General features: G+C 38.6%; 1 protein-coding gene across 3 annotated transcripts in view; it reads left to right on the top strand.

Annotated features, from left to right (window-relative positions):
- The first annotated feature begins 8,305 nt into the window (after nucleotides 1–8,305).
- LOC149080338 (WD repeat-containing protein 20) overlaps nucleotides 8,306–21,821 on the top strand; it is a 221,024-nt gene continuing 207,508 nt past the window's right edge. For 2 of the 3 annotated variants that reach the window (XR_016193560.1, XM_089239472.1), the window contains exon 1: nucleotides 8,310–8,983. Coding sequence is in view for 2 of the 3 variants with exons in the window: in XM_089239472.1 (XP_089095598.1) it covers nucleotides 8,735–8,983 (249 nt within the window). In the remaining variant the exon portion in view is untranslated. Of the gene's footprint in view, nucleotides 8,984–21,821 lie in introns of all 3 variants that reach the window. The other variant, XM_089239471.1, reaches the window with a different exon arrangement.

Below are 21,821 nucleotides of genomic sequence, written 5' to 3'. Positions count from 1 at the left end.
TTAGTCTCATAGTCGCCACCCCAAACTGTGATAACATATTGTATAACTGGCAGTACCCAAGCGAAATAGATTGATCGAAGAAAGACTGGGGAGACAATATTTTTTAAAAACGGTTCATCTTCGGCGCAATCGACCTACACCCATCCATCTTGGCCGCACAGGGCACGGTTGCACAAGGCACGACACCAGTACAAGAGGGAAGAGTAAGAAAAAAGAAAGAAAAATTAAAGATGAAAGAGAAAAAAAATTGCAACAGATGTGACGAGCCGGAATCGAACCCGTAGCCTCTGGATTGCGAATCCTACGCTCTATGGGACCATACAGTTTTACGTCAGCTGATTTTTAGTCATTTTTGACCCCCCCCCCATGTCAGCAAAATTTCGTCAGTCGTGCCCCCTACCACCTAACGCACATTCGGATCAGAGTCGTACACAGAAGGGGGAGAACGAGCCTTTCCCATGCTCCCCCTAGACGATCGAAAATTTATTTTTTTTATGCAAAAATACACTGCTGGCTACCCAAATTGCAACACCAAGAAAGACAAGAGATATCGCAACAATATTTATTTTGTAGATAACATGTTGACCAAGCATCAAATGATTAAATTTATAGACTTCTGTGAAGTGTGGTTCCTGCCAAAATCAGTAGCCAGAGTAGCCGCCATTGTTGGAGATCACCGCTGTCCACACACACTCTCCCCCCCCTCTCGCCTTCTCATCGAGAAACCACACATCATACATACATACATACATGGGATGCAACACGTGTGCTCTCCTTTCCCTCACCAGGTATTTCTAAGTCGCACTTGAGCACCGAATAAGTACGTATTACATAACACAATCACAACTCTGCAGACAGACATTGTGCCTCTGGGCCAATGAAACCCCTTACAGAAATCAGGCGATTGCCTTTGACCAATAGCAGAGGTTCTTCACCAACTTGGTTTGGGAACACACGAGGCTTTTAGCGAGAGAGAGAGGTATTGCTGGAGGTTGGACGACCAACATGTCGCGCTTGAAGAGTCGTGAATTTTCTCTCTCTTCCCTCCTAACCCCGGGTCGAGATCCCACAATGTAGGGGACGCAAGAAACCTTGCCCCGAGATGACGGTGAGTGATTCAAACTATATATATAATTATTGTGTGTTTAATTTGGTGAAGTGAGAGTGTCCATGTTGAATGTAAATTGTATCGAGTTTAGTGTAATTCACGGTGTCCAAGTGTTTTCCATGAATATATAAAATATCGGGCGAACCTCTTCAACATAGAGTGGTACCGGCGAACCAACGTTCAACATAGAGTGGTGCCGTCGACCGGCGAATCTGTGGTGTATTTAGTTTGTGTGGCACTCTTAAATATTGTCAGGATTAACTTGGCGTAACTATACTGAACTGTCGTAATTATTATTTTTCAATCGTTGTAACGTATTTGTGCTAGCGTATTTTTCCATAGTTTAAAAAAAAAAAAAATCTAATTGTGTTTCTACCGTTTGTTAAAATATTTCCTTTTATTGAGTGAGTGATTTGAGTCATATTTTGAACGTATAATTTGTGTTTCTCTGTAATAATGTTGAATTCCGATTATTGTCGACGATGTGATTTCAGTATCGTGATTGAGCTGAATTGTCAAGACTTAAACCTGAGTGCCATTTCTATTTCCTTTTCGGATGAGTCTATATGTGTGAGGGAAAACTCGGTTTCCCCCCCCCTTCGTCGTTGTCTCCTCCCTCGCAACTCATGTCATGTCTCCGGTGGAAAATTTTATTCGTGTTTCGTTTTGGTTGTGTTGTTTCGTGATTACTGTTTAGCCGATTAGTTTCCGTCAGATTTTTTTTTATGTACACATAGGGATAATTTCACACAGACTTGCACAATTCACAAACATTGAGGTACATTTTGGATTTAAGAGGACTATATTTTATTCTTGTAGTGGTCTCAACCACTAAATATTTGACGTGTGATCCTCCTCTTTCTCGTCCCCTCTATCGTTCTTAAAACGGTAAAGGCTGCCGCCTGTACACTTCTCCAGGCGAGATACCTTACACAATTTTTCTTTTTTTATATTTTTTTACACATATTTGCCCCTTACGTGTTTATTGAGAGTCGGCTAAAATTTTTTTTTTTCTTTTCACACTACATCATGGCTCACGAGGAAGCCCAAGCTCAGAATGTCCAGCAGTTCAACATGTTTCCAATCATAGTAGGCACTTACAATTCCATACCCGTATTTGATGGAACAAATTCAGGATTGACAGTGACTGATTTTTTTTCAAGAATTGATCGTGCATCAGCCTTGGCGAATTGGGATGCTCATACTAAGAAAGAGATTGCATTACAGAAATGTTCTGGAGCTGTACTTGCTCACATTCAGTCAAGCTCTCACTTGATAGACCCTATGACCTATGAACAATTTCGTGCTCATGTAATAGACAGATTTTCTTCACCTGACAGACCTGAAATAGTGTTGTCTCAACTGACAACAACAACACAATCAGATTCTGAGAAAGTCAAAGATTTTGCTGATCGTCTTGAGTCACTAGCTCGACGTGCTATTCAGGTCACACCGAATGAACCGGTGGCCATAACAAATTATCGTGACACACTTCTTTTGGCCAGATTTAAGGCTGGCATACTATCTCACATGGAACCACTTATCGCTGCTCACAATCCAGCAACCTTTCGAGAGGCAGTTGACCTAGCCTACCGTATTGAGCAGGCTAGTTCGAAACCTGCATGGGTTTCTTCTTCCTCTAAGGAAAACATTATGCCATCACAGTCACCTTCACTTTCAGATTCACTTGTTCCCACACTTCTGAACAGAATTTCTTCTCTCGAGGAACAATTGCAAAAACTGCAGGTAACACAAAAATCTCCTGAACCACAAATGAGGCACACTCGTTCTCCTCAGACCTCACGTCGCCTTGTCTGTTTTAATTGTGGAATTCCTGGTCACTCATACAAGGTATGTCGAAAACAAAATCATTCATATTCTTTTCATTCTCAGAGTAATTTTCCACGATCATCTCAAAATTCTTTCAACTCTCGAAATAACAATTCTAATTGGCGTCGAAATTTCTCATTTCGTTCTTTTTCTCCTGGAAATACCAGAGAGTCGGAGTCAAATTCTCAGTCTAGTCGTCAGCAAGAAAATTCTCAGTCTGGTCGTCAACGAGAAAACTCACCGTCTACTCGTCCAAAGCGTGTCAGCTTCAACATGGTCGCTGCTGAGAGTCCTTCCTCAACTCCTGAACTTCCGATTGTTAATGTTCAAATTCATGAACTGACCCTGCCATGTCTTGTAGACACAGGTGCTGCTATGTCACTAGTTACAGACGAGTGGTGTCAAAAGTCCAAACTGACTCGTAAATATCAAGCTGTCACTCCAGCAGTGCGAATGACTGGTGTCACTGGTGAACCAATCGTGATTCGACACAAAATCTCTCTTTGTTTCGACATGGAAGATCGTCATTTCTCCCACACATTTTTTGTCATTCCACACAGTGCTTGTCCGTACTATGAGGCTATCCTTGGTGTGGACTTCCTGAGTGCACAAGCTGCTACATTCAAATTCGGTAAAGATGGACTGTCATTGACCATTCCTCATCCAGTGTCATCTGTCAAAACCTCTGTCGCTTGCACCAAGAGAGACATTGTTAGTCCTCGCCACACAGAACTTTTCATTCCTGTCTGAGTGGCGGAACCTCTGCAATCTTCTATGGTCTTCAATGGTACCTGTTACTTGAACCAAGTTTCGCATGTGGCTCATCTTCTACATGTTCCTGAAGAACACAACACGTCTGCCAGTGTGGCGTTACCAGAGAAATTTCCTGTTTCGAATGCAACTTCAGTACATCTCGTACCGAATCACTCGCTTGAAGACCTGCAACGAGCTCAAGGTGAAGATGAGTTTTGTCAACACATCAAGGACTGTATTACAAACAACAAACACTTGCCAAGACGTTACCAGAACATTACATTCTTTCACCACAATGACGTCTTGTGTGTTTCATCTAAAGCGAAACCGAGTAAAGTGAAAACTGTTCTTCCCAAGTCATTTGTTCCAGACGCTTTATCATTGTCGCATGGTGTTTCATCATCTGCACATGCTAGACATTCACGAACACTCCTTCGTCTTCGACAGAAGTATTGGTTTCCTGGCATCGTAAAGCTGACGAAAGCATTTGTTTCTTCATGTGTGTCTTGCTTGGGAAAACATAGACCACAAAACCGTATTGTGTCTCATGTGTCTACCACTGACTGTAAAAATTTATCGACAAATGATTCCCATCTTCCAGATAATGATGATGATAAGTGGACTGATATGACTCAGGTATTTCCAATTTCTTCCTCTTTTTCGTCTCCTCAAGTATCTCGTACCTCTACTAATTGTAATTTGAGGTCATTTTTGCATAAAATTGGATGTCCCACATAATTTTTTTTCCACTCACTCACTTGAGGAAGCTCACTTACATCTTATTATTCTTATTGTGTTGTATCTTATTATTCTTGTGTTAAATTTGCATAACCACTGTGTCACTCGTTACTTATGTGTCCACTGACAAGAACTGTTCCTTGTGTACCAACAAGAACTGACCCAGTCTAGTGACTGTATCTACTTCAAGTTCTTGGCTTGTATGTCGTGCATAGAGTCGACTTGTCATGTCAATATATATTCTTCTTTTTATGTGTGTGATCTTTTTTGAATTTTATTTTTCAATTTGTGAAATGCTTAAAGCCTTTTTGATATATCATTAAGTTGGTACAGGCACTCTCACTCACCTTTTGGGTCATTCACTCGTCATCTCCTACACATTCCCTATGTTTATATATATTTAAGTATTGGTGTGTGTTTGTCTCCGATATTGCTGTATGTGTGTGCACATTCTTTATTTTTTTTTCCTAGTTTTTCTTTCCAGTGAATCCTCGTTCTTTGTCAGCATTGAAGTTATATCATTGATGATATGTGTTTGTGCATACTGCTCCTGGTTGAAGGTGAAATTTTTTTTGGGTTTTCATGTGGAAAGTAGTTTTAATGTTGATGTCGTATTGTGAAGCTTATTTCTTTTAGGCTGGAAGTTTAGATTCTTGGCGCCAGATGCTGACGTTTGTTATCATAGTTTTGATTTATTTTTTTGAAGTTGTTGATATATAGTTGTGAAGTTGAATTGTGATTCTTTTGTAAAAAAAAGAGAGAAGTGTCAATTTTTTTTTCCTGGAGCAGGGGATAATGTACATAGATGGACATTTCTGATATTGATTATATCTTCATTGGCAACTGCGAAGCACAAGTTTGTTTCAAATTTTCCTTTGTATATTTTATTTGGTATAACACTGTTGATTGTGTATTACACACATACCAACCAAACGGCATTGTTTGATCCATATAGTATACTTGACTGCTGGCACAAAATTTTTTTTACACAACTTATGATACTATTGCCATATATTTTGTTTTGCTTCCTGACATGTATTCTAATGCTCAGTTCTAACATGCATACATATACAAGCACATACACCATATGTTTTTTTTGTTGTTGAACTCTGTTGTACACATTATGTTTACAGTGTTATGTTATACTTGTATGCGATTCACTCTCACCTTTTCTCTCATGCCATATGTAAGGGTCTCTCACCTGTTCCATATTGAATATTACATATTACCTTCCCGTAGGTAATATGTCACGAGTGCACCTTACACACACTCTCCCCCCCCCTCTCGCCTTCTCATCGAGAAACCACACATCATACATACATACATACATGGGATGCAACACGTGTGCTCTCCTTTCCCTCACCAGGTATTTCTAAGTCGCACTTGAGCACCGAATAAGTACGTATTACATAACACAATCACAACTCTGCAGACAGACATTGTGCCTCTGGGCCAATGAAACCCCTTACAGAAATCAGGCGATTGCCTTTGACCAATAGCAGAGGTTCTTCACCAACTTGGTTTGGGAACACACGAGGCTTTTAGCGAGAGAGAGAGGTATTGCTGGAGGTTGGACGACCAACATGTCGCGCTTGAAGAGTCGTGAATTTTCTCTCTCTTCCCTCCTAACCCCGGGTCGAGATCCCACAATGTAGGGGACGCAAGAAACCTTGCCCCGAGATGACGGTGAGTGATTCAAACTATATATATAATTATTGTGTGTTTAATTTGGTAAAGTGAGAGTGTCCATGTTGAATGTAAATTGTATCGAGTTTAGTGTAATTCACGGTGTCGAAGTATTTTCAATGAATGAATAAAATTAAATTGTAATTCTCTAATTGAAAAGGTTATTATTATCATTTTCGCAATGTCCTGTTTATAATATCTAGTAATATATAATATGTCGTGCTACGAAACTAGTTCGTTTAAATCTCCGGCCGCGTCCGGCGAACATCCTCAACAGTTCTGCGTCACGGGTAGACGAAGCAATAGACGTCTTGCGGACAGACCACTCTGCTGTAAACGGCGTCGAATGGTACGCGCAGACACTGGATGATGCGGTACAGACTGAATGTGCTGTGCTATGGTTCGTGATGTGGCTGAGCGATCCGTCACTGCCATACGCACAATACGCCTGTCATCACGTGAAGTGGTGCACTGAGGTGGATGCGATCGAACACGTCGGTCCGTCGTACCCTCCTGCATCCAACGATCACATATCCGCATTACAGTTGTTTGGTTTCGCCCAACACGACTACCGATTTCCCTGAAAGATAATCCACAATCTCGGTAGGCCACTATCCTTCCTCTGTCGAACTCGGATACTTGATCAAAAAATGATCGCTGTTTTCTACGAGGCATAATTGATCGTTTTTTTGAAAAAACCACAAGAAAAACGCAATTGCCGTACTTCAAATCGTCGAAATCTCCAAGCCTTAAATAGCGCTTTGAAGTGGCGCCACAGGCGCGCGTGATGTGCGTCTGCGCTGAAATTCTAATCATTTGCATATCTCACCTCCGCTAATGCATGTTGTAAAATATCATATTATTTGCATGCTTCCTTCAGGGTGTTGCATTTACGGTGGCCAGCAGTGTATTTGAAAGAAAAATTAAATTAAAAAATGAAGAACTATTTAAAATATCGTAAGAAAATACATTGCATGTCATTCTAATAAATTTCTATTAGTTTCAATGCTATTTGAAGATTAAGAACTCAAAATTTTTCTTTAATAAATTCATTGCGACCTACCCTTTAAGCCTGAGCTCAACCCATGGCCTCCCGGGGCTATCTGATGTGGCCAGCCACCTAAAACCTAATTTTTTAAAAATGAACTAAGCGGTACATTTTTACATATCGCTTAAGTGACTCGTGGCGCAATTCCACAGCATTTAAGCCACCCGTGGCACATTTTCAGATCATTCAAGTACGCCCATGATACATTTACAGATCACTTGAAAGAGCCGCAGCACAGTTCCAGAACACTTAAGCGGTCCGTGGCAAATTTAGAGATCCCTTAAATGACAGGCACAGTTTTATAGTACTTAAGTGGCCCGCAGTGTAGTTCTACGTCACTCACGTTATCCGCGGCATATTCTCAGATTACTAAAGTGATCTGCGGCATATTTGAGGATAATTTGAGTGACGATCATTTGGCTCGACTTCTCCTAAAAGGCAATGACAAATGGCATGGGTTTGTAATTACGGCCCTGCTCGTGAGTGACCATTGGCTAACTTCATCACAAAGAGGGAGACTGTCACCAACATATTCTTAAAGACAGACGCCGTGCCATTTTCCACTTCCCCCCGCCTCTAATTTTTACAAACATTTGAGATTCAATAGTGACGGAATCGCTCATCAATTATTGTATAGCTACATTTCTCATACAGTGGGGCTCAGTATACACGAAAACACTCATTAAACCACAGTAGAGTGAAACACCCGTTAATACGACGCTCATTCATACGAATTTCTTATTTACACACGTTTGGCATGTCGCAATTCATTCCTATGCATTCTAATGTTAAAATATTTAATTTATTAGAGTAGACGCGCAATGGGTGAGGTCACCGCCCGGGTGAACCTCACCCCTTGCACCCTCGCTTAAGCCCCCCCCCCCTGATTCTAGGAAGAATGTTTTTCCAACTTCTTCGTCCTTTATATCCAAACAGGAAGGGGGGAGGCAGGTGCGATGTGGGGTGTTCTTGTATTTTTCACGAGGAAATGTAGTCAGCCTAGCCATAATTAGCAACTTTGCTTACTTTTAGAATTTTTTTGGCGACGTTCACTATGTCCCGTATTTAGGACCCCTATGTCCCGTATTCTTCTCGAGAAAATGTAGTCAGCCCAGCAACGTCTGCACTCAATATTGTCCTTCAAAGGCCGGGAATTTGATGATTGTGATGACTATGAATGTATGTGACTGAAGAGAGCTTATATGTTCTTTAATAATTTGCTGCCACCTTTAGAAGCTTTCACCTACTGACAACTGGCTTCTAACTGTATGATCCAAAGAATAAAGAAAACAACTTGACGCTGGAACGATTAACTATCTATCTAAACCAGTAGCTGAATTGTTAAATGAGTGATTTATAAACTGTTTGTTTTCAGTTTGTGGATATAATAATGTATACAACATGCTCTGAATTGTTACACGTAATAGTGTCTGAAAAAAGCGTAGAAATACATGCCGTTTTAATTTAAATAATTCTTCGTTGAACAAGTTCTACCGAAGTAATGTTGATGATGCTAGGCAATATGATTACGCTAAGATTTCTAATTTCCGTCTCAATGTTTTGTGGTTAAAATGGCGGTTCAGTGTGACGGGGTAGGTAAAGATGAACTGAAAACTCAATTTATGACCAGAGAAGGCATATACAAATTGATGACATTGTCCGAGTACTCAAGACCTAATAGGGTGGGTTTTAATGCTCAAGCGAATACGCCGGTGAAAGTATCATTTGTGACTTTACCTGATCCATCTGGTAACGGAGACCGTATATGCTTCAATGTTGGACGTGAGCTTTATGTTTATATGTATAAAGGTGTTCGAAAGGTATTATAAGTTTTTTATGTCCTTATCAAATTATTTTGCCCCTATGTTTTGATCTTCCCCCTTACTTTTATAATTATTATTCTTTAATTAAAAAAAAACAAGATTTCTATTTTGAGCACATATACATGAATGTCTTAATATTCATGTTGCAATAACTTTCATAGATCATCTGTTATTAAATGTAGATTGAGAAATTGAATTTTCTGGATGTCATGTCGAAACTAATATTTGGAAAGAAAAGTTATTTGTCTCCATCGGGTATAAAACTCGGGTCCCCTTGCATACCAGGCAAGTGCACTAACCAATACACCAGAGACACACTTTTCAATTCCTTAAAACACGCATAAGTAGTCTGAAGCACTGAGTGGAGACATAGCAGCCTCCCTTAACTACAGCAATTTTCGCCCCAGTTGGCGGTTTTGTATTCAGAGATGGTATTGCCATCTCTTAAATGTAGATTTTTTGTAGTTCAATCTCAATTCTTTGGGTCTAGTCTAATCCGAGACTGAAGAGCTTGTATGTTTTTATGCTATGCTACCTCTGATACTATGCTAATACTATCTCTAGTCCAATACGATACAGATGACAGCAAGCCTAAGTAACATAGGAATAGGAACATAAAGCAAGCCAGATAACTTGGGAATGAAAACATTTTAAAAATGCATCTGTTATAACCTTATTCCTCATTGATAAATCCAGATCCGTGTTTGTTATCCTTTCATTTGACTTAATATCCCAAGTTTCCAGTTGTAACAGTTGAATACTGAAGTGTAGAACTTTGTTGTTCAACTTTTTTTAAACATTGTTTTAATCATGGATTTTTATAATTTTTGTTCAAGAGTAAGACATCAAACATTGGCATTAACTTATCAATTTTCTTTCTAATTTTTAAGCAGTATCCCTTGAACCAGATATTTTCCTAATTTCCCACCAGCCATGAAAAAAATCCTGTCCCTTATCCAATGTTTTAAGTAAGTTTGTGTTGCTACAGTATGTGTGTACGTGGAATAATTTGTAGTATAAGCCTCTATTGCAGCGCATGACAAACCCTAGGTGCCAGGTCACCATGGCGACTATAAAATAGGGTCAAGCATCATGTTATCACGACTGAGCTGAAAATTCTTTTTTTTCCACTGTGGGCAAGATCATCCCATTAAGTTAAGAGGGCCAGCACCAAACCATTTTTTAAAGTGTTTTATACTAGTTTAATTAAAGAGAAAATTTGAGTAGTATTGTAGGATAGGCATATGTGAAATAGTGAAAACCCTCAGTAGTTTAGGTGACTCTTGTTTGATTTCGTTTTTTTTTTTGTCCTGTTATTAATTTGTAGATTTTTCTTTATTCATTATTCTTACCATATTCCCCGCATTAGCCAACATGACAGGAAACAGAAAAGGAGACCAGCATGCTAGGAATACCCATTTTTTTCTAGCATACTGAATAGATGCTGCTGACACGCTATAACATGTCAAATACCCAGAATTTTGAAAAAGAACACATAAAAATTTCATTCACACGTGTCGTGGGACGTGTACTTTCTGAGTTTTCAGAAAACAAGTATGGAGGAAAAAACTTTTGTACTTCAATTTTTTTTTCTTTTTGTCCTTTTCCTCACCGTCGATCATGATTGTGCCATGTCGTGACCTTGAAAAGTAGTTCCCCTACTTTTAAGTACAAAGGAAGTATAAACTGTATTGGTATAAAATATATAACCCTGTGGGCTATATCACAAATAGGCTGACAAAATATCAAGTTGCGTCCCTGAATGCTTTATACCAATATTCTTTTTGAATTTCTGAGTTTTTTCCTTCCTGTGAGGTATACATAGAGAAGTATGGTACTTTCACAGCTACCCACCCGCATTCAGAGACAGTGTATTTACCACATAAATTCGCTTTGTTCCCACAAGATTTAACATATGCCTTTGGATTGGATCACCCATTCTAATTGTAAAAAAGTTTTCCAAGATGGTTGAAGGAAAAAAAAAACAATCTGTAAAAACTAGATCATAAATATCCAGTTTTTTCCATCTAGCCGCTATGCGATTGGGAGTTTCACATCCCGAAAATCTGGGTTTGGGACTTGCTAGGTAAGGCCGTAACTAGGATTTTGGCCGTCCCCAGTACTTGAAAATTTTAGTTTTATGGTTTTCTTTGTTTCCACCTAAAATTGCCGCCATGGACAGCTGTCCCCTTGCTTCCCTCTAGTTCCGACCCTGTCGCTAATGCACAGTAATGGTTGGCTAAATACGATTTTCTGAAGTATTCCAACTTTGAGTTGTTTATCCCTTTGAAAAACGTAAGCAGTGTTGCGAAGAGGATATGCGAATACGATTGGGAAATGCGGTCACACAGAGTGCCAAATCTAAGATCGAATGGCAGAAAATATTTTTTTTATTGAAAAAAAAATTGAGGAAAAAGGTGTGAAATTTGTGACAATTAAATGGAGGTAGACCACTGTTTGTGGACCATCTGGGAGGGAAAAGAAAACCATTCCAGCTGGAAATTGCTCTGCAAGGATTTATATGAATCAGAAGATGATAATCAGAATCATTTGTTTTAGCCACTTTACGATCAAAGACGTAATATGCCTTCTTTCATCACGGACATCAGAAAAAAAAAATTTGAATTTTCTGCACTCATTTTTATGTTAAATAAACCAGTCTTGCAAATTTGAATTTGTAGTAGAAAATAGAAAATTTCGTGTGATAACTGTACTCCAGAAATAAATAATCGTGTGAATAGGCCTATAGGTGATACACTAGTTTCTGCTTTCACCTCTTTCCAAGTGGCAATGTCACATTTATAGAGCATCGTAAAAAACAAAGAAAAAAATTCTTTCTTCAAATTTCAAAGTTGATCTATGTGTAGGCATCCAAAAGAACCTCAAATTCCAAATTTCAAAACAATAAGTGACATTGTTCATAGTTTGTCCTTTAAACGGTTGAAGAACTAAGATTTTCTGAAATGAAAAATCAATCACAAAAAAAGAATTTATAGACAGATTTATTAGGGAATACATAATGTTCCTAATTTAATTATATTTCTTTTTTAAATTGGTTAAATATACAGGGATGCAAGTGCTGCTCCAAAACTGTTCTATTGCTATAAGGTGCGCCAACGCACCAAATACCTGTGCATTTGCAGCAATTCTTGGTTGTGGTACGCGGAGGTGCTGCTGATGCACTGTAGCGTTTCAAATACCCGGAATTTAAGAAAAGGAAGCATGTGAAAATTTGAAGTACAAAGTCCTGTACTGTTATTGGTATAATCTATGGGCTAGGCTTAGGGGTGGATAGTTCCACAGAATCTAGCACTGTGACCAGAGGTCTATTGTACTATCCCCAAAAGAAAATAGAAGTATTTAATTAGAGACTTGTAGCTGAAGCAAAGTTTAGCAGATATCTAATAGGAATGTCTTGAAGCTCCCATGGTTCAATCAAATGACGACCCCAGTGCTCAAAAATATATCCCCAGTGCTGATCAAACATGATGATCAAACAGCACATTGCCATTGAAGAAAGTCTGCACACCAAATGTTTGGCGTTCGAACCTCTCAGTGATAAACAAAAAACCGTTCAGAATCAGCTGTGAACTGCAAAAGTAACGGTCTAATTAGTTCATTCATTGTGCAGAAAATGAACGGCGCAGAAGAAAAACAAATGCTTAAATGATCTTGTTTTTCGTTATCCGGAAGCTGTGTATAACCAGGATGACCAGATAAAAAAAAACAACATAAAAATCAGACTTTTTCATTGATGTTAAGATAACGAATTCACAATTTAAAATTTTCTAAGTGGGTTTTTTAACAAGCTTGACAAAAACATTTTTATTAAAATGATAAAAAGGCCGAATATTATGAAAAAAATTATTGTCCCGTAAAATATGGGTCATATGGTCACACTATGTGTAACATAAATATATTTTTTGACACTTCTATCTACTATAAATGAGGTTTTTTGTTCCGCAGTGTGAATGCAGACTTTTGGGATATCTTGTATATTGAAGAAATTTTCAAAATTTGTTAAGGGTTCCACAGAATAGCCTTATAATCATCAAGGGTTCCGCGAGAGCTTTCACGTTGGAAAACTTTGGTGTATGCTATATATTGCATCAGAGATGCCACTGAACTCTAATTTACCTGGGTCCCGGACGCAGGTTATTTGAAAAATCTGGGTCCTTTTTGAGTGAAAGTTGGTCCCTCTCAAAAAAAATTCATCTTGAAAAAATTATGCCCCCCCATAATTCACTGGTATCTATGAATTTTCTTCCAGTATGCCCCAGGTCTTTGATCACCTGCTTATATTTCTTCATTCAGACTGAGCAGTGGGTCATGTTCTGGGTAAGAGAAGAAGGTATCTGTTAATCAAGTATAATTAATTTCTAAAAACATGTTCTATCCAAAGGTTCATTTACTTTCATTGTCTACTAGTAGGAAAACTTGCAAAGAAGCTCATTAGCACTGATAATTTAACGTATGGAATTCCGCACATGTAATAAATCTAAAACAAATATACATATATCTTGCTTATAACGTTTCTCCCATTTAGAACTTTTTCCCACTTACTACAACTTATTTTCGTGGTCCTAACAATAAGTAATTCTCATTGAGATTTCCTGTTTAAAGTGTTTTCCTATTTATAACGTTTTTATGACCGTTTTTGAAAAACGTTATAAGCAGGATCCACTTTAATTAACAGTTGAAGGCACACATTTATACAGGGTGGTAACTATCGACCGCCCAATAATTACGCACGTGATTCGTTGTGAAAAACTAATATAGAAAAGTGTTTTCCATTTTTTGATCTGACCCATAATTAATGAGTTATAACGCTTTAAAAACTGATGACGTCACTTCAAAATCCTGCCAAATTCACCGAACAAACACCAAACGTTTAACTTGGAGTATTTTTAAAACTGAACAATGATACAACCCTAAGAAATCGAAAAAGTAAACCCGTTTTTTTCCTCTTTTGTTGTATGTGTGTGTGCACTTTCCAAATTTTTACGCGGTTGTTAATTTTTACGATTGTCCAAGATTGCAGATATCCGTAAGATTAAAATAAAATACTGCCGCCCTAAAAAAATTCTGAAATTTTGCTCAAATGTCATACTCGCCACGTGTTAGTAAAATGAACCTCAGCTTTAGAAATTAACCCAAGTATTTTTTAAAACAAATATTGAATTCTCAGATTTTTGAAATTTATACAGTTTTTCAAACTTTATAAAATTCTAACTGGATGATCAGACATCGAAGTTCGAGGTTCATCATCATCATGCCATATAAATATTTTTACAAAATTTCAGAATTTTTGGTGTAGTAGGTTTTTCCATATCTTAAATGGATGAGCTCAAAACTGCAATTTGTGAAAATTGCGTTCAAAGCGTTTTTTCTTGTTTATGTTTAAACTGTAATTCATTGATTTTTAATTTTATTTTGAAAAAAAAAAAACACAAATTAACCCGATTCACACGAAGTTTTTGGCATTTGATTTTCACAATTGAATGAAATATTTTTTAAAGTCATGTTTAAAATCGACTTCAGGGGTCATGAAACCTCCTTAAATGAATAAAGTATCTCCAACAATTTTAAGATGAGATTTTTGTTTCCAGTTCCGATTCAGAAGTTTTGGAAGATTTACATGTTGCATATCACAGCTTTCGATTGTAATTCTGCAACACAATAACTTGAGTAACTCAACAAGCATAAGGGGCGCGGTAGCCCGGTCGATAAGATGCTCGCCTAAAGTACCAAAGGATGTTTAGAGGTGTCGCGAGTTCGATACCCGGTTCATCCTTGTCAGAAAACTTTCCTGACACAGGGGTACAACAAAAAACGGCGACTTGACCGCAGCAAAAAATTGCTACCGCAGGGAGTCCCCCGTCGAGAGGTTAACGCGCCAACCTCTCGATGAGTATAAAAACAAGCCTGCCGTTCGGAATCGGCAATAAATTGTAGGTCCCGGTCTAATTAGCCCTCGTGTGCAGAAAATGACCGTGGTGCGACAAAAATGATCAAATGATCAACAAGCATAATGAATGAAATCTATCACAGTTACAAATTGTCACAATGATGTCTAACAATTTTTACGGCATCTCATTAATGCTATGAATGTATGTATGAAACAGTAGGCCCCTACTCAAAACCATATTTGGAACAACAGACAGTAAAGACATGGCTTTCATTTTGAAAATTGAGAGCTGAGGGAAGGGGGGTGTAAGCATGATTTTTCGGAAAAAAATTAAGAAACAAAATACACACATATAAGAGCAAAGGGATGGCAAAATTAGTAGTGCCTAGGGCGGCGATATCCTGGAGTCTGTTTGTGTGCATAGGGAGCCCGGGAGCACAACTGCCCCCTTATAAACACACGCCTCCTTTCCTGACATAACAAGCAGTTATTTTTAACCCATGGACATGAAAAAGACTGTGGTGAACTTGACAGATCGGGTACTTACACATAATGAAATATCAGTGCTCGCCAAGGGAGGAAATTTTGCCATCACCATACGCAAAATTCTGACTGAAGAAATCATCGCCAATGTTAAAGCAGCCTAAAGAAACATGTCAGAAGAACAAGCAAAAGAAATACGGGTTGAAACACCCAGAATTTTGACAAGAGCCAAGCCACCCCGGAAAAATCTAAAAGCAGCTGAACTACGAGCGATTAGGAGCCCAATTGTGACAAAGACATTCTCATTCTGTCAGCAGACAAGGGAAATGCAATGGTAATAATGAAGACGGAGGAATACAGCCATAAGATGACAGAGCTCCTGGATTCATCAACGTATAGAGTACTGACCCAGCACAAAAAATCCTGCGTAAGATGAACAGTTCGGTAAAATCTTTATCTTTACCTGAGAATGAGAAAAAGGAATCTGTAGAACAGAAGCACTTTCTCCTTGCATTTACGGTTTGCTGAAAATACACAAAGAACTGGTTCCTTTGCGGCCGATTGTGAGTTCTATTGGATCTCCCACCTACAACCTAGCCAAGGTTTTAACCACCATCTTGCAGCCATACATAGGAAAAATAAGCACATTTGTGAAAGACTCTGGTCACTTCATCGAGAAAATAAGATATCAACTTGTGCAACCTGATGACATACTGGCGAGTTTCGACATTGTATCATTGTTCACCAAAGTGCCACTGAGGGATGTCTTATCACTACTTGATGGAATATTCCAAAAAGATACAGTATGCCTTTTCCAGCTTTGGAAAAGCATGAGCATGATTGGCCGACTGCTTCTGGAGGAGTCAAATCCATTGTGCGCAACGTGTTTCACCGATCTTCTCTTCATTTTTATTTTCTTTTACTTCCTTTCATCGAGCTAGATGCTTCCCTTCAAACCGGAGCATGCAGACGACAGAGCAGCTGATGCCAGGGTCGTGAGCTGATGCGCCACGGTAGGAAAACACAAACGTATAGTGTGATTATGTAACACGTTTCTGTCGACGCGAAATGATCCAGTTCATTTCATGCGGCGCCAAAAACCTATGTTTTTCCCCTTTTTATGCTCTGTGCACGTGGAACCGCTCAGCCCGACACAAAATGTAAATCGCCGGCAGCGCGTGCTCTCCCCCTCACGGGAGCTCGGCTTTATATTGTAGGCTGGTTTTTTTCCGCGTGTATGTCAGGATTGTTTTTTTTTCTCCCTGAGATTGCCGGTTGTTATTTGTCGGCCGTTTTATTTATTTATTTTTATGATCGTAAGTGATCTTTTTTTTTCCTTGCAACTTTTATGGAATAAAAGCTAGAGTTCTAAATGAACTTCCGATCGTTGTTTTTTTTCTTCAACTGAGCCGGCATGCTCTGGCCCCCAACAACCCACTTCTAGGAAAACCCGGCTTTATGGTAGCATGTATCCTGTGATCGTATGTAGACGTATTTGGAGTCGTTGGAAGTCATTTAACTTTTGTACTAGTTATTTTTTCTTGAGGACTTGAGAAATCAATATCTTAAAAAAAAAAGTTTCATAATTTTTACGTCATTTTCCCGAAATAATTTCAGCCTTTCAGTCTGTAAGTGAGCGAAGCTACCTCTGATTAGTGTCAACAAAATATTGATTTTTTTAATTAATAAGTGATGTGAAGCGCTTGTACAAGGTTCTTTAAAGAAAGAAAAAAATGAGTGGCAAGTGTATGTACTTTTGATAACTTGTGGCTGAAAAATCCGTGCTATCAAGATTGGTTGCTGAGTGTGCCAGACAAAAATGTCGCCAAATGCAAGCTGTGCTTCAATATCGCTTCAATGGGTGAATCTGTGCTGAAATCCATAGAGCTTATATTACTTGAGGGAGTATGACGCAGGGCCATAACTAGGATTTTTGTATTGTCTTGAATTCACTGTATGATATACGTTACGGCTGTTGTGAAATAAAGTATGTAGAAATGTAATCTCTGAAAGTTTCAATCAAAATTAAATATGCGCCTATTATTCATGTGAAAAATATGAGTTTGTAAAAAGAGTCCTTGAATTTTCCAGTTTTACCTTGAAAAGTGCTTGAATAGTCCTTGAATTTTTTTTGGTTACAAGAGTAGGATCAGGTGGGGTGAAATGGTCATATCGAACATAAAATGGCATAACTTCAGAATTTCAATTGGTATTGCTACCAAATTTGTTTTAACTTTCACTTGCAAGCAGCAAAGTTTTTCACTTAAAATTTTATGCCAAGCAACATTTTAGTGGCAATAAAAAGTTTTTTTTATTGTTCAAGCTCGGGTTCCATTCTTTGAGTGCCTGAATAACTTCTCTCTACCATTTTAGTTTCTCAAACTTTTTATAGATTGGCTGTGCAGGGCACTCCAGTAGTGCCTCAAGAACATTATTTCATTCGTTGGTAAGTTGTAAACATTATATTTCATATTTTATAGTAATTTAAACAATGTGGGGTAAAGTGGTCATAGCATTAGGCTTAATTAATACTTAGTTGTTGGAGCTATTTTGCCTAACATATAATTGAACTTTTAAGAATTTTTTTTCTTTGAATTTTTTTACTTAATGTACTTTTTACAGTTCATTTTTTTCTTTTCCAGAGCAAACATGTGCTTGGAAAGTAGGTGTTTGAACCTATATGTGAAAAGAATATACAACAGTACTCTGACATTTTTCCATTAGTATTGCTAGCTGTTGGAAAGAGCATCAGAGTATCGTGTGAGCTGCAAGAACACAAGTTGAAGATTCCATATCACTCTTAAAGAAGATGGATCATTAACAAGTCAAGAAAAAAGGATTGTAAAAGAAAATCATGGTTGACATGCAAAGGAGACTGGTATTGAAGGCTTGAAATCTATTGCTCAATGTGAACAACCCTCATCCTTTTGTAGATGTTGAACTTTCACAATTCACGACCAAGTAAAATAAAGATACAGAATCAATTTCATGGATGGCTGACTTGAACATAGAAGGTGAAGAAGTGTCAAGATTAGTTAATATCAGTGTTGTGTCGGATCAAAGACTTGAAACGAGCCATATACTGACAACCTTGCTCTCGTTAATCTCAGCTGTAAACGAAAGGGTAATACAGAACTCAAAGGCAAAATGAAAACATGTTCAGAATGGCACAGGAGAAACCTCAATTAAGGGAAATAGTTGAACTTTGACTGCCACAAAATAGAAATATGCAAAAATTTCATTAAACTCCCCTAGCCAAAGAAAAAATTTCCTGAAGATCTGAGGCAAATCTATAACTATTCAAACTTTATGAAAGATGTCAGAAGGCTTTGTGTGTGTGGGGTGCTGGTTTATAATGAAGAGAACAAAAAACCAATAATGCAAATTATCAGACAAGTGATTAATAAAGATTTATTATCATGAAAAAACCTAAATAATGAAATTTTATACCTTTCCTGAAAATGACGACATGAATGAAATAAGGGATCAGTAGTATTTGAAGATCCTAATGAAGCCAAGTTTTAACCATAGAGTACATTAAAAGTTATGAATTTAAAAGTAGAAAATGATTGTTTGATAAATGTGTTAAATAAAATTTCAATGCCCACTGATTATTTTCTTAAAATTTCATTATTATTTGGTATGACCATTTTACCCCATGCACTACTCACTCACGTGGTCATAAAAGTGAGGTTTAAAAAGTTGCTGAAAAAAAAACTATTACACTCAAAAAATATTTTTGAAAAATATGCTAATCTTCTCTCTAAGAATGTGATGTAAAATATCAGCCAAAAGATATCTTATTTTTGAAAAATTCATATGGTTATACCTCTTCAAAGATGAAAACGCCTCTTTTTATGACCATTTTACCCCACCTGACCCTACGAACCATGTCTTGGACCATCTCGATAGAATTCACGAAAACATCAAGCTCACTATGGAAATAGAGAAAGGAGGAGAGCTCCCGTTCTTGGGCGTTCTGGTCAGCCGTGAGGATCAATGTTTAGGCCACAGCATCTATCGCAAGCCCACTCACACCGAAAGATATGTTCATAAGCTCGCCAATCATCCTCACTAAAAACGAGGCGTACTGAAAACCTTGATCATGTGGACAAGAACACTGCGTGAAGAAAAATATCTAAGTAAAGCGATTGAACACCTTAGAATCAGTTTTCTGGTCTAATGGGTATACGAAACACAACATCGGAAAAGCCTTACGCCCTATCAAGGAATCACTAGCGAAAAATGAGGAGTCACAATCAATTGGAAAAGCTGTGCTGCCTTTTATCCCTGGAGTGACGGCAAGAATTGGCAAGGTCATGAAAAACATCATATAAAGACCATTTTCAAACCAACCAGAAAAATATGTGAAATGCTGCGATCAGCAAAAGACCACCATGACCCTCTATCAACACCGGGATCTACAGAATACCGTGCACCTGTGGCCATGTATATATTGGAAACACAAAAAGATCTGTGACTACAAAAATAAAAGAGAATAAACGATGCTGCAGAATGGGCCAAACAGAAAGGTCGGCTTAACGACAACCACAGTGTACAATTCAGCAAAACACAAGTAATAGCTAATGTTGATAACTTCTTCCCGCGAATCTACAGAGAGGCTATTGAAATATACAAGCACAAAAACAGCTATAATAGAAGAGAAGAAACTGAAATTGAGCAGATCCTGGACACCAGCTCTCAAAAGAACTAGAACCTTCCCCATCAAGATCCAGTAACATAATGACAACGACAGCAAATCAGATAACTCCACATCTCTCGGCAAATCAGGTTCTCCCAGCATAAGAACTGTTTTCAATTCGCTGCCATGCCAGCCATAAGATCAACTGACCAATCACAAAACAATAGTGCATGTCAAGTCACTCATGTACATAAATACAACCGGAAAGGATGTTGACTTTTGATCAAGTTTTATCAGTTCTCCTGACGATGCCAACCGCTAGTGTTGGGGAAACGTTGAGAACTAACTCAAACGGACGATGGCCTTCGAACCCAAATAAACAATTTTCATCAAAAAATTTTCCTGTTACAAAAATCAAATTTTAATTTTCCACTCTTGTAGTCTTGTAATTTTTTGTCTATTGTTCCGGATAAATTCCACAAGACTTAGAGATTGCAAAACAAGAGGTGGTTCGACGGACAAACACATATTTATTTACAGAACAGCAATTTACACGTATTTACAAGCTAATCAGAGAACTAACAACATTCTCGCAAAGTTCAAATACAACTGGCTTTTCATCGAAATATCTCTAATCTGGAATCTCTCTTGTGATCGCCTAACTATTTATAGCACTGGTCGAAACTTTGAGAATATTCCACAAATTTCTATTTCGTAGTACCAGGTTTGTGGCGCCACTGTCTGGAGGGGCAGAACCCTCTGGAATGTTCTTGCCAACTTTCTGCGTTCTCCTCCAATTGCATGTCCTTGTGCTAAACCGAAAGCGGTATCATCTGCTGTTGCCAACAGAAGATTGCGATATTTATTTAGGGGCTCTACAAAAAGAGAATCGCGCCATCTATCATCTATAGATCATAACATTGCCCCCCTTTCTAAGAATAGTTCGCCCCGACAATTCAGTCCTTACATCGACGGGTTGCATTCACTGTGGTAAGAGGCCAGTCTGTTGAAGTGGACCACATTGGATTCGAGCTACTATGTCGTTCAGTCTCTTCATGACTCTGTAGGGTCCTTCCCATGACGTCTGAAGTTTCTGGCTCAGTCCTTTCCGGCGCTTCGGGTTCCAGAGCCAGACAAGGTCCCCTTCCTTGAAGTCATAAGACGTGGCCTTCACATCGTAGCGGTTCTTCATCTTTTCGGAGCCAATGTTGATCCTGTCTCTGGTGATTCGATGTACATCCTCGAGGCACTCCTGGAGTCCCTGGACATATTCTTCAAGTGGAAGAGAAGCATTTGGCGGTTGCCCAAACAGCAGGCAGCTGAAGATCTCGTCTCATCAGCATTTGTGTTGGTGAGAATCCAGTGCTCTCATGGATGGCAATTCGGTAGGCCAGCAGGAGAAAAGCGGTAACTTTGCGTCCCAATCCTTTTGGTTCTTCGACACGAAGAGCGAGAAATGATTCAGGATGGTTCTGTTGAATTTTTCAACCATCCCACAGATTCCGGGTGGAGCAGATTTGTTTGCGTCTTCTCCATTCCTAGAAGCTTGAACATGCTCCCAAAAACCGCTGAAGTTAAGTTCCTTCCCTGGTCGGAATAGATCAGCATGGGGACTCAGAATCAAGACACCTAATTTCGCACCAAAACTTCAGCCAGCAGCGTCACTGCTTCTTGATCAGGAACGGGATATGCTTCCGGCCACTTGGTAAAATAGTCCATTGTGGGTTCTGGGTTACAGTGCAAGGATGTCCAGGGTGATTCTCTCGAACAGCGCACCAATGCTGTAACATTGGAGGCGGGCT

The sequence above is a fragment of the Pholcus phalangioides genome, unplaced genomic scaffold, assembly GCF_987345545.1.
Source record: "Pholcus phalangioides strain wild (caught in Gottingen) unplaced genomic scaffold, Ppha-v1.0 ptg000011l_1, whole genome shotgun sequence".
NCBI lineage: Eukaryota > Metazoa > Arthropoda > Arachnida > Araneae > Pholcidae > Pholcus > Pholcus phalangioides.
The sequence above is the reverse complement of the archived record's forward strand: the minus strand, read 5'-3'. Positions and strand labels throughout refer to the sequence as shown.